This window comes from Cyphellophora europaea, assembly GCF_000365145.1.
Source record: "Cyphellophora europaea CBS 101466 unplaced genomic scaffold supercont1.9, whole genome shotgun sequence".
Taxonomy (NCBI): domain Eukaryota; kingdom Fungi; phylum Ascomycota; class Eurotiomycetes; order Chaetothyriales; family Cyphellophoraceae; genus Cyphellophora; species Cyphellophora europaea.
The window spans coordinates 222,660-235,414 of NW_008481815.1; the positions used below are offsets into that span (position 1 = coordinate 222,660).

At 56.4% G+C, this 12,755-nt stretch overlaps 6 protein-coding genes across 6 annotated transcripts; all 6 read right to left on the reverse strand.

Annotated features, from left to right (window-relative positions):
- Positions 1–265: 265 nt before the first annotated feature.
- Positions 266–1,624, reverse strand: HMPREF1541_08544 (uncharacterized protein; the record flags this gene model as incomplete). The annotated part of the gene is made up of 1 exon (XM_008722863.1): positions 266–1,624. The coding sequence occupies one exon, from the start codon at positions 1,622–1,624 to the stop codon at positions 266–268; it is 1,359 nt and encodes a 452-aa protein (XP_008721085.1).
- A 585-nt stretch (positions 1,625–2,209) lies between these two features.
- Positions 2,210–4,138, reverse strand: HMPREF1541_08545 (uncharacterized protein; the record flags this gene model as incomplete). Its single annotated transcript, XM_008722864.1, has 3 exons — positions 2,210–2,809; positions 2,893–3,800; positions 3,856–4,138. The coding sequence occupies 3 exons, from the start codon at positions 4,136–4,138 to the stop codon at positions 2,210–2,212; spliced, it is 1,791 nt and encodes a 596-aa protein (XP_008721086.1).
- A 1,070-nt stretch (positions 4,139–5,208) lies between these two features.
- On the reverse strand, positions 5,209–6,540 carry HMPREF1541_08546 (uncharacterized protein; the record flags this gene model as incomplete). The annotated part of the gene is made up of 2 exons (XM_008722865.1): positions 5,209–5,620; positions 5,705–6,540. The coding sequence occupies 2 exons, from the start codon at positions 6,538–6,540 to the stop codon at positions 5,209–5,211; spliced, it is 1,248 nt and encodes a 415-aa protein (XP_008721087.1).
- Positions 6,541–7,178: 638 nt separating this feature from the next.
- HMPREF1541_08547 (uncharacterized protein) lies at positions 7,179–8,571 on the reverse strand (the record flags this gene model as incomplete). Its single annotated transcript, XM_008722866.1, has 2 exons — positions 7,179–7,371; positions 7,481–8,571. The coding sequence occupies 2 exons, from the start codon at positions 8,569–8,571 to the stop codon at positions 7,179–7,181; spliced, it is 1,284 nt and encodes a 427-aa protein (XP_008721088.1).
- A 416-nt stretch (positions 8,572–8,987) lies between these two features.
- Positions 8,988–10,244, reverse strand: HMPREF1541_08548 (uncharacterized protein; the record flags this gene model as incomplete). Its single annotated transcript, XM_008722867.1, has 1 exon — positions 8,988–10,244. The coding sequence occupies one exon, from the start codon at positions 10,242–10,244 to the stop codon at positions 8,988–8,990; it is 1,257 nt and encodes a 418-aa protein (XP_008721089.1).
- An 897-nt stretch (positions 10,245–11,141) lies between these two features.
- On the reverse strand, positions 11,142–12,408 carry HMPREF1541_08549 (uncharacterized protein; the record flags this gene model as incomplete). Its single annotated transcript, XM_008722868.1, has 2 exons — positions 11,142–12,328; positions 12,393–12,408. 2 exons carry the CDS (start codon positions 12,406–12,408, stop codon positions 11,142–11,144), a joined length of 1,203 nt encoding a protein of 400 aa, XP_008721090.1.
- Positions 12,409–12,755: the final 347 nt, after the last annotated feature.

Sequence of the window (12,755 nt, forward strand, 5' to 3'; positions counted from 1 at the left end):
TCAACTCTCCTGAGTCAGGCGCCTACAGCGACGGTTGAACGGTTAAGATCTGTTCAATTACGCCATCGCACCGATCAGTACCAAGTGCTCTTTCATCGTGGAAGTGGATCAATGACCGCTTGACCAGACAGACTCGACTTGGTCGTTCATTATTGATGAATCAAGAATCACTATGAATGCATCTACTCAGTTATCGAATCTGCACCACCCTTCCTCAGATAAGCTCAGATCTTGGATTCAACCTCCAAACTCGACAAAAAGCTTTTTACAGCTTCGCCCTCCCTTGGACTCCCTCCCCACCACCCTCCGCCCACACCTCCCTCATCCCCCTAACCAAATCCGCCAATAGATCCTCCTTCCTCTCCACACCAACACTCACACGCAACACATCCCTGCCTACCGTCGCATCCGTCATCGTGCGCCACTCGATCAGGCTCTCGACGCCGCCCAACGAGGTCGCGTGGTGGAACAGCAGCAGCTTGCTGGGGAAGCGGCGGGCCCATGACGCGGAGTGGAGCGTGAGGCCAAAGACAGGGCCATAGCCGCGTGGCATCTGCTGACGGAGCCAGCAGGAGGCGGACTCGAGCGCGGCGGGTTGGACGCTCGCGTGCTGGATGCTCTTGACGACGCCACGGACCACGTTGGCGTCGTCCGCCGAGAGGATGCTGCTGCTGCTGCTGCTGCCGCCGCTGTCGTCGCCGCAACCCGTTTGGAGGTCACTGGGCTGCTGCTGCAAGGCTTGATACAGCGCTCGCACGATGTAGTCGGCGGCCTGGCTCTGGCGCAGGACGCGGAGCTCCAGCGTGCGCAGACTGCGCACCAGTAACCAGCTGTCGAAGCCGCTCATGACGGAGCCCAGATACAGACGGTCCTGATACAGGCGCTGCACCCAGTCGGTGTTCTTGCACGCGAGCACGCCGCAGAGGAAATCCGAGTGGCCGCCTAGGTACTTGGTGCCGGAGTGCATGACGACGTCGGCGCCGAGCGCGAACGGCTCTTGGAGCGGTGGCGGGGCGAAGGTCGAGTCGACGCTGAGGTAGGCGCCGCGCGAGTGTGCCTTGGTGGCGTGGTGCTGGATGTTCAGCGCCAGGCCGGTGGGGTTGACCGGGGTTTCGAGGTGGATCAGGTCTCCCGGGCCGAGTTCCTCGGTGTTGCAGTCGAGCGGGAGGATCTGGCAGCCGCTGGCGCGCGCGTAGAGGTTGAGTACGCCGTGGCAGCCGTGGTAGCCGGCGCCGATGGCGACGCGCTTGGGCGCCAGCATGGTCAGCAGGGCGTGGAAGGCAGCGAGGCCGGAGCTGTATGCCACGGTCGGCTGCTTGAGGAGGAGGGTCAGGATGCCTTCGACGCGGGCGAGGCCCGGCGTGGACTGCCGCGAGTAGCAGTGTTCGCCGAAGTCGAGAACGGGGTAGCTTGGCCGCTCGTGATGGGGTCTCAGGAGGTCTGGGTCGCGGGGGTAGCGGTAGGTTGTTGTGAGGTGGATGGGTGGTGCGACGTCGTCGATGACATTGAGCACATCATCGCCGTGTACAGCCTGGGTGGCCGGAGAGAGGAATTTCATTGCCGATGAGGGACTCTGAGGAGGACTGGCGGGAGTCCGACCACTAGGAGAGGCGTCGTTGCCCATTGTGGCTCAACACAGCACACCCTCACGTAGATTTAGAGACCTTCAATAACGGCCAGGTGTGTGCTGTATCGGATCTCACAGGTGCAATCGTGTTCAGAATGTATTCGTAGAACGAGTTGAATATGTACACATTCGCCCCGTGAGATTCAGGGCGATACAGGGTCTTCCTGACGGTTTCCCTTCGACAGCCTCTTGAGGATCTGACAGCAGAGATAACAGCCGTTCCGGGAGTAAAAGATACAGTTATTCCACGAGCCTTAATGGCTCAGTCCGTGGTTACGTTCCTACATGCAGGATACCTGTGTCCCCCCACCCAATCACCCCCCATTGGAGAGAAGTCGTGGAGGGCCCGCCCGGAGCATCTCCGTTAGCGTCCGAGGACCTGTGGACTGTGGTACATGCACTGCCAAGAGGTACAGCAAAAGGTCTTCTGAACTACAGTACCATGTTAGGGAAGGCAGTGGTTGGGTCTGGCGAAGCAGAATTCTATTTAAGACTGCATTCTGGCTGAACCCGCAAAGCGCACTTGCACACACACGAAGTCGCAGTTTCCCGTGGATCACAAGTTCACAAACCCCCGAAAGCTCACAGGTTCCCAACCTCCCACATCCCAAAGTACGGACTCCCCGAGTCCTGAAACTGCATGAACGGGTCGTGCGTGATGTCCATGATCGAGGCATTCCCCGTGAATGCACCTAGCCATGGCGCATACTGGGGCGCACCAGGAGGAGGAGGACCTTGCCCCTGAGGCGGTCCCGCCATGTTCTGATTGCCCCCCGGAGGAAGAGCAACGGCCGGGTTGGAAGCCATCGCAGGGTCTGGCAATAGCCACTCGGCCTGCTGCTCATTGCGGCCCCGGCTTGTACGAGGATACGTGGTCCGCCGCACGACGTGGTCTGAGAATGGGGGTAGAGCCTGGCCGCCATCAGAGGTATCGACTTCGCGGGTCGAGCTGTGGAAGATCTGGGTTTCGACCGTGTCGTCTTCTTCGTCGGCTGCGTCGGTGGTGGGGCAGAGGGATTCGTGGAAGAGTGTGCCGCCGCTTGCGTGTTTGCGGCGGGTGTCGACGTTGGTGTAGTCGAGAACCTCCCACATCAAACTGGTGTTGATCGAGACGGTTCGACGGGACGAGTCGCGCTCGTTGGAGTCGAACGCGGATCTCATCAGTGCTTGGAGTCTGTCGTGCTGTATGTGGTCCAGATAAGGTAAGCGAGCACTCTGTTAGGGATTCTGGCTTCGACTTTCTCAGCAGGAGGAGGTACACATACCATCGTCTTGCAAACGGGCCATCTGACTGCAAGCTCGCTCAGATAGATCTTGCACACCGTAAGCTTGCTCTGTGCCGCCTGTTTGAGGTTCGTGTCTGCCGCGCGACAGAAGTAGATGAGGATCGTGGCTGCAATGGCAACACAATGGCCCACGAACGGATCCGAGATCGGATAGGGCTTCTCGGTGACCATGTCAATCAAGCGAACGATCCAGGTGGAGTGGAGAAGGGCAAGCTCAGAAGACGTCTTCCAGAAAGTATTAGGCACGGCGAGCTGAGCTGACTGCTGCGGCCGCGATGAATATAGGAATGGGTGATTCAGCAGGCTGTGAATGGCATGGTATGTGAACTGGATCGACAGCCAGGGACTCCAGTAGGCTCGATTGTTTTCGAGATCTTCGGTGGATTGATCTGGGAAACGCGCCAAGTCGTATCGATGGGCAGCTGGCAATTTGGTCTCGAGATCCATCAGGTGTGCGCATATGATCGAGTAGCCAGAGTCAGCAGACCATGGGGTCTTGGTGTTGCTATCAGCGCACTGGCTCATGTATGTCCGCACCTGTCTCCAAAGCGTAGAGAGCTGGACCAGATAAGCCCAGATGCCGCCACCTTGTGTCTGGCCCGAAACAAACGATTCCTGTGGCCAAGAAGGTGGAAGAATACTGAACTCGCGGGGGAGATCCAATTTTGATCCCACGTACTTGGGATTGTCAAAGTTGGTCAGCACGTTCAGCGGTGTGCTCTGCTGCCCATAGATCTGGTCAAGGTATAAGAGACTCCAGAACACCCTTCGACGTGCCTCTGCGGGTCCCGAAAGATCTCCAGGCCGTGCCTCGGCGTCCATGCCTGCACACCTGAGAAAGGTCATGGCCATGCTGATATGAAGCGAAGCAAAATGCACGTCTCTGACTAGGGCGGTGTTAGCCTGGCAACTGGGCAAGATACCTGATGTGGAGCAGCAAACCTATGAAGTTGGCAAATGCCAGCATGCAGAGTCCCTGAATGGTAGAAAGCTTGACATTCCCTTCCGTCACCTGAAGCAGGATGCGATCGCGAGCCAGCTTCGAATAGTGTCGACTCAGCTCCTCGGTTCGACCCTGAAAGCGAGTATGGGACGAATAAGGCAGCGTCAAGGCCATCAAAGCCAGAATGATCTCTTCGCTATACTTCTCTGGCGAAGCCAGATCGTCCTCGTCGAATAGCCACAATGGTTGCATGTGGCAGTACTGAAAATACAAACTTGCCATTTCGGTGACGAGTTGCATTGAAGGCATTGCACTGGAGAATCAGAGACTGTGCTTTTGGGAACAGCTTGGAACGGTCTTACCTCGAGGCCACTGCTGATGCAGGTCTTGATCTGGGGCTCTCTCGCCGGCTCGGCGTTTTAGCTGAAGCTGAGCGTGGTGTTTCGGTCTGAACAGTTGAACCTGGTCTGGGGCAGCGGGTAGTCAGCTAAACTTGGCAACGCCTCGCCCACGGCAATATAGGGAGTCCCCCCTTCAGATACCCACGAACCTTCCTTGCTCCAGAACCAGGTTCATCTGCTCCTCCAACTGCGCCAGTCGCCCTTCCTATGAGAAAAACGATGAGCGACTTTATTCAACCCTTCCAGCCCGGGAGGAAGGGACTGGGGGTGATGTACCAGGTTTCGCTCACTCTCCAGTGCGCTGACATTGCCGCCACTGTAATGACATGCCTGACCGAGACGAGCACATGTCGAACAAGCGGGTCGCTCTCCCGGACAGCGCGTCTTCTTCCTCCTTGTATAGCCCTACTGTCAGCGATCTTCGCCGTAGGATTTTGGGACCACAAAGGCGCTATTATTGCCACCACCTACCGACAATTCTCGCATGCCTGGTGCATGCGTTTTACGATCCGAGCATGACTGACCGACATGTCATGTCACCCACATGGTTGCAAGATGGCGTTGGGCACGAGCGTTGTGATCGCCCGTAGAGAGGGAATGCCGTTCGGGAAATGAAGTCTGGTTAAGGCCTAGCTAGCGCCCCCACAGTGTGATGGTGGGGGGTGGGCGGGCGCTCTTTTCCGGGCTCTGCTCGCAAGCCTAGACAGAGTGTGAATTCTAGCGATACGTAGGATGCACTTTGAGGCCAATACAACAGGGACATCAGAGAACCTCTTGTGTTATACCATGATGTGGTCTGCTGGTTATCACTTCACCAGACTGATACATACGACATGAAACTGTGTGGCATAGAATGACAGCCTCGAAACGCCGCCTACTTAGCCATGAAAAGCACCATACCGGCAGTTCCCCCTTGAGAAGCTGCTGAGAAACCACAACCACAATCACGCTTCACCACTCCGAAGCCGTCAACGTAGCATCACTACAAGCCAACCCTTTACAGAACTCATCCTCCTCCTCCGTCTTGGCACTCGCCACCCCGCGCCTCGCCGGCCAGATATCGCGGCCCCTCGCATTCTCTTCCGTGCGGTGGTCGACCAACAACTTCTTGACCACGCTCTGGAAGAAGATGGGCGCGCTCTCGAGCTCCGGGTGCAGCTGGCCGTTGACGAAGACGCCGGCGTTCAGGTTCCGCTGCGCCGCATTGCACAGGTCCTTGTCCTCGCCGAGGACGCGCTTGAAGAACTGGTCGATGTAGGTGAATTCCGCGTCCGTGGCGTCGACGTGGCGGTAGACTTCGTATTCCATCGAGGTGGTGGTCGCCGTGGTGGGGACGCAGCGCATCATGTAGAAGAAGTGAGGCCTTTTTGGGAGGGTCAGTCAGTAATTGTCAGCTTGAAAAATGGTTCACATGTCAGGTCAGGGGGGCAAAGGGGGCCGAACTCACGAGACCGTCATGCAGGCATTGGGGAAGTAGTAGGTACTCGCGTTCTTGATGTCCACATCCTCTTTCCCCTTCTGTGGCCGTGAGAAGTGCTGGATATGGCCTGGTGTAGAGACAGTATAGTAATACTGCAGGTCTGCCAGCTTGGCCACATCGGGGTGCGCGACGGTACAGTGGTAGCACTCGTTGTAGTTGTCCGCGAGCGTCTTCCAGTTATAGTCACCTTTCATCCCCCACACATGGTCAAACTTGTATTGTGTAAAGTCAAAGTTCTGAAAGCGCTCTTGTGCATCCACGTCCCGGAAATCATCTTCCCACGCGACTGATGGGTGCTCGGAGGCCTCCAGGTTCACCCACACGAAGCCAAGCTTGTCGACGTGGATGTGGACGGGGAATAGACTGTGGTCCTCTTTTTGAAATCCTTCAACATCGTCGAAGCGAGGCGCCTTCGCTAGCTTGCCGTTCAAGCCATAGGACCAGCCGTGGTACTTGCACGAGAAGATCCTCGCGTTTCCCTCCGACTCTGTCACGACCGGGAACGCGCGGTGTCGGCATATGTTGTGAAAACCGTGCAAGGTGCCGTTCCTGTCAAGGCAAAGTACAAATGGGTAGCCAGCCTCCTCGAAGCGGAAGTAGTCTCCTGGCTGTGTAAAGCGAAGTTTGTGGGTAACCATCAGCCATTTCTTGGAGAAGATGGCCCGACGTTCCAGCTGGTACATGTCTGGAGAGCGGTACCATGATGAGGGAAGTGCTCGGGGTTGCTGTTTGGTCTGAATGGACGGTTTCTCCTTGGTACTCAGGTCTGAGTAACCTATGTATGAGTTGATAGAGGATAGCATGATGTTCGTAGAATTAGATAAATGGTGTGGAAGTTTCTTGAGTAATTCCAGCTATGCTAACGGCCGGCTAAGCTTTGATAACATACGTGATTCTCGCGGTGTATGATCCTCTTATGGCCCACCGGACGTGGCATTAGCCACTCCGTCCAAGACATCGCTCTACGTGAATACCCACGGACGGATACGTCCTCCGGCCGCATGAATGAAATGTCCGTAGCTGATTATTCAGTCTTGATGCCATTGAACGTGAATTAATAACCTGAAATAGATAAAAAGTCCTACAACGCCATGTGTATGCCTCCAGACGGGTCACGTGGGCGGGAACTCGGAGGTTGCCCGTGCCAATGTACTCCGTCTACTAGTAGTAGACTGTTTACAGTCGCGATATCTGTCTAACAGCGGAATTACTGGCGAGATCAGAATTTGGAACCAGCAAAAGGCACAGAGGGCATAGGGAGGCTTTGGAATGAAGAAAGTTCCACACGAGTCTGCGACTTACACCTTCTAAGACGACATTCAGAGAGATAGGAGGACCAGGGGTCGACTACTAGATTGACAGGCCCTGGTGAGTAAGGAAAGTACATTCTCCAAACCTCTATAGGCCCGAGTCTGAACTTGATCAACCATGTCTTTCCTATTCACAGCTTCGCCTGCTCCCAGCTCTCCAGCCGCCTCTTCTGCGGCCCACGCCGGCTCCCATCATTACAGACCAGCGGCTCTCTGGCGCCGGGATCACTTCTCAGCCTCCACTTCTCGCGCACCTCGGCCGTGGCTTTCCCTTCGAAACAGTCCGCAATGTAGCGGCCGAGCACCGGAAGGAACTTGAAGCCGCTGGTTTTCATCGTCTGCGTTAGCGTCCTACTCTGATATCTCTCTTCATTCCAAGGGATTTAGAATCTACGGCAAGAAAGGGGGGTAATAGGAAAGGGGGTTAGCTCACTGTCCTGCACCACCCGCAGCAATAAAAAGCGACTGGATCATTGGATGATCGTCCACGACGAAATTCCCCTCCGGCGTGTCCGTATACCAACACAGCCTCCGCCTCATCCACGGCCGATCCGCAAACTCGGGCAAAATCTGCCTCAAGCCCTGCCGGAAATGCTCGTCCGCCGACTCCGGAATGAACGTGGAGGCCGCATTGTTAGCGTCCCGTTGGGGAGCAGATATGGTGCGTTCATTCCCTTCTACGCGAACCTCGGTCTCGAAGCCGTGGCCGTGGCGCGCGACTTTGAGGATATGGGTGCCAGGAGTGGGCGGGAAGACGAAGAAGCCGGTCGTCATGTTGATCAGGACGGGCATGTCGGCAACGCGCCGCGCTTCCTCGGCCGTGAGTTGGATGAAGCCGACGGCGTGGGCGGACGAGGACATGGCGTACGTGAGGTCGAGGAATCGGTTCGTCCAGGCGCCCGTGGCGAGGATCACGTGGGATCCATGTAGGGATTCCCCGGTCGCTACATTGACGCCCTCGATGCGCGAGTCGCGCACTGTCAGTGACTGTACTGTGCCTCGTGGGCCGGTGACGAGCGACACCCCGCGCTCGGTACACCTGCTCGCCAGTGCGCCAATGGCGCCCGCGGCATCAGCCCACCCAGCATTTGGATTCAGATAGCCAGACAGATCGTCTTTGATGCCGCCCAGGGCCGGAAACATGCTCCGCAACTCCGCTGAGCCAGCAAACGTCTCAAACCGCTGCCCCTGCCCAGCATGCACGCCCATCAGCTTCTCCAGAAACGGGTCGTCCTGCGCCTCAGAGGTCAGCACGAAGCCGGAGTTGTGGTAGTACGGCTTGAAGGGGCCATCGCGCCACTGCTGCTGCGCTTCCTTCGCCATGGCGGCGTAGAACGGGTCGGAGTAATCGCTGCGGACGATGCGGGAGATGTCGTTGCTGCTGCCGTCGGGCACGGGTGGGGTCATGCGGTCCAAGACCGTGATGTTGCAGTACCCGCGCTGGCGGAGGTCGAGGGCCGTGCTGAGGCCGAAGACGCCGGCGCCGACGATTAGAATGGGTGAGTCTTTGCTTTTGGGGGCCATTGTGGGAGAATGTGGCGTGGACTGTGTGGTATACCGGCTGGTATAGCGCACTGGAATACAACTTCAAACCACTCTATGCAAACGTAACATTTCTGGCCATCCGGGGGGCTTGGGGGAGACTGTACGTACTGAAATGTTGTAGTACTACCAAATCTCGATGACTGGCTTGCCAGGACTCCATTCGGTGAAGACCGGTAGTATGTCTCCAGAAGAGCGGTATGTCTCTGGAAGGGCGGTACGGAGTAGCTACCGCTCACGTGACCGGCCTCTCCTGATTGACCTCCCCCTCCGTTGCGTTGGCATTGCGCCTCAATACTCGGCGCATGCTGTGTTGTAGTCCGCTGAAGAGTAGGCACTTTGATGCGCATGGCTTCGAGATGCTTCGGCATGGATTGAGGACAACACAAGCTGTGTCATCAAACATCAAGTCCGTCATCCCGTCCTGCATTCGATCGAGGTTTGTTCCCCCTTGCAGCTGCGCCCCGACCCCTACCTTTGTCTCCCCTGGTTCCTTCCACGCCTCGCCTTTGGGCGGCCCGACCCTTTCCCATCGGCAGTGGCCGTCCCTTCAACCTGTCAGGCAGCTCCGCTACCACCTTGCCGTCCTTCCAGAGCGTCCCCAGACCTTCTTTCACTTCCACGATCTCGATCCAGAACTCTGCTGTCACACCCTCAGGGTCCTCGTCCAATTTCGTTTCTTGGGTATTCTTGCCCTTCACTTCATCCTCATCAGCAGCTTTTGCCCCCTCTTTTTGAGTGTCAGTGTAGTGTAGCACACCATCCGTCAAGATGACACCATTTTCGCTGCGCCACCATTTCATCCCTTTCCTCAGCGAGGCGGCAAGGTCGACGTAGACAAGTACTTCCGCATCCTTTCGCATGCCGCTCACAACGCCTGCTTCGGCCATCATTTTCCCGAGTCGTCCCTTAGCAGCACCGCCTCTTGACACCTCGGGGGTTCCCGTTGCATCATCATGATGCCCTCCTGTGTTTGCTTCCGCGACCTGAAGAGTGCCATCACTAGGAGCAGTCCCTCTCGCCATCTCCAACGGCGGACCAGTGCTAAAGTGGACGTGATTCCGTCCCATTGTCCTGATACTGCCGTCCTTGAGAATAGCTTCCCAAGCGCCGTAGAAAGTGCCGTGTACCACCGTCTCGGGCAGATCACCATCGTCGAGGGTGATGGGCTTCAACAGCCCCTCCGAGCTCACGCCTGTCATGCTATGGCCCTGATTGGCACGAATGGCGAAATGCCGTGCTTCTACATCAGCCCGATGATCGAAAACCGCGAGAGCACGTTGCGTCTCGTTCTCCACCACTGCTTGCCCCGCGGGTTTGTCCTCGTCAGCGCCATCTTCGACGGCGGCCGCCACGCCGTCGGTACTCGCACCCGTGTATTTCAGACCAAATCGCTGCTTCTCGTTGTCTCGGACAGCTGCAAAGATCTCCTCCATCTGTACAGCCGGCTGGAACTTAGAAAGGCCCCGCCAAGAGAGGAGGTGGTCTAGCCGGACGTAGCCCAGTTCATCGATGGGGACCTTCTCCTGCGCAGCGGCGTGGCGGAGGAGGCGCGACATGGCTTTGGACAGTAGTGTGGGTCGTGCGAGGGCCGAGGAGGGATCATGACGAGACTTGCGGTCGTCAGGGCGGGAAGGTTTATTGTTGTTCGGCATAGTGACTCTTGGAGAGGAGTGAAACGGGTGGGTAGCGCTTAGTCGATGCCAGGTGTAGAGGCTGGGTCGTGTTAGGTTTATCGCTCTTGCAGGGCGGAAATGAAACGAGAGTAACGCCGACGAGACAGATGTATATCTCGTCTTGTCACCGGAAGATGTCCGAGCAGCGGCGCAAAGGAGTGAGTCAACTGAATGTTGTGCGGAATATAATTTGAGTCACCGACAGGCTGCAGGCTCCAAGTATGGAGCGGTCCTCGGCTCTAGTAAATGAAGGCGTAAACGGTTCAGAATATTCCTTCTAAGTAGGACTTGCCTACTAGGTGGGCCCAACCAGCGATTGAAGATGAACGAACGCAAGACATAGATGGCCAAGAGGTCTGGTGGTTTGGTTTGCCTTTTTGCTGCCTCGTACCTCTTGGCATTTCCATGCACAGGCAGTCAGCCGACCTAAAAGAAGAGGCTCGATCAGGAGTCGAGGCAACGTCGAACTCGGCTGTGGACACATTCGTCGGTGATTCTTCACTTCAGCTCGATCTGGAACGTCTGATGTACATTTCATCTTATTGCACCAATCTGATCTCGATCATGTCATCTACACACTCAACTTCTGGCCGGACTATATACTGGTCATTCGTCCCCTTCTCCCTCTCCTCAGCTTCATACACTTTCGCAATCACTCATCGAGTCACCAATTACCCACTTCTGCACTGTAGAGCTATATACTTCCCCCGAGCCTTGCTGCGCAAGGTGCTCGCTCTCAAATGCATCAAAGTCGTCCGTTAGATTCCCACTCGCCGCAATGCCACAGATAACCAAGAAATGATCGTGTCTTGCTTTTCGCACATGCCGATAACGCCCCAAACGATGCTATCACATGCAACGCAAATATACTGATGCTTAAAAGTTCTGCGAGATCCCACCTTGCTGTTGCGGGAATGTCGGCGCCCTTTCAATCCTCGTATTTCTCCTGGCTTGTACATCCCTCACAATGGGCTGATCATTACCATACGACCCGTGCGGTTGCTGTCCGTAGTCGTTGTAGGGCATTTCCTGCTCATAATAGGGCCTGGGAAGGCTCGGCGCCTCACTGGATGCTTCGGACGGCGCAACGTTCGAGTACGCAGAAGAAGCGTTGCTAGGCCCACGACGCACACCACCATGGCTGCGATTGCGGCCAAGACCACCAGCGGCAGCACCAGCGACAGCGGCGCCACCCAAAGTGCCAACACCATCACCACCTTCAGGGTGACCTTGCATGAGCGGATCGGCAGAGTACGCGTCCGAGTAGGCGTTGGGAGAAGGTTGTGAGTAGTTGCCACCTGGTTGAGAACCGCTGTCGGACAGGCCTGGAGCACGGGAGCCATAGGTGGTGGAGGCTTTGTGATTGGAGGTAGTGGCGCCCCAGCCACGATAGCCCGAGTTATCTTCGGTCATTTCTGACTGATCTTCCTGGTATGACGCGCCTGCGGGAGCAAGAGATGGATCATTGTTCGGGTTGAAACCATATTCGGCCATCTCACTCTTGCGCATCTCCTCGGCCTGCTTGCGAGCCTTCCTCTTGCGCCACAGCCAGAATCCAAGGAGTAGGAGGCCAGCAATGGCGACAAGGGGAATCACGACTGCAACAGCAATGGTGCCACTCTCACCGAGACCAGACGATCCGCCGCCATCTCTATCGCCAGCGCTTAAGGTTGAAGGAGTTGAGGAGGTCGAGCTTGCCGATGACGTGGTATCAGCAGTGGTAGGATCGCTGGTAGGAGTGAAAGTGGATGTTTCGACAATAACCTGAGTAGATGGTTGCTGGGTAGGATCTGTGGGTGGTTGTACTATAGTTGTGGTTACTGGCTGTTCTGTGGTAGGCGGCGGTTCCGATGAGGTGGTTTCTGACGGCGGTACTGTTGTGGTGGCGGTAGGTGGGATGCTCGTGATTGAAGTCGTATCTGGTTCAGTGGTAGTACTTGGAGGCGGGTCAGCTGCAGTGGGAAGATCCGTGGTAGTGTCGGGATCCGTGGTGGGATCGGTGGGCACTTCAGTTGTATCAGTGTCAGTGACAGTCTCACTGGGAGTTATTGTGGGTATGGTGTCTGCTATCAATCAGTCACAAGAACCTTGCGACTGACAAGTAGCATCAGGGTAAATGCAGCTCACCTGTTGTGTTGGACATTTTTCAAAGTGGCCTGGCGCACGACAGAGGAAAGCTGCAGAAAGGCCTCCCTCACAAGAGGCAGAAACGCCGAGGGTGACGTCGAAGAGTGGATGAGTGTATAGGTCGGTGCGAGGTCGCGCAGCGACAATTGATGATGTTGGACACTCGGCTGCGACGCTCGGGGTCAGGGTGTTTCGGATTATGGTCGCGTTTCCTGTGAACTCTGAGCGGGACAGGTCTGGGCCTTTTGGTTTGCAGGATTGCCGCACAGCTAGCAGTGAAGCAGTGCACGTCTCAAAAGATGATGGCGGTAGAGTGAGTGAACAGGAAGCTCGGTTCGGACTTGGTCGGCGACGAGGTTGGAA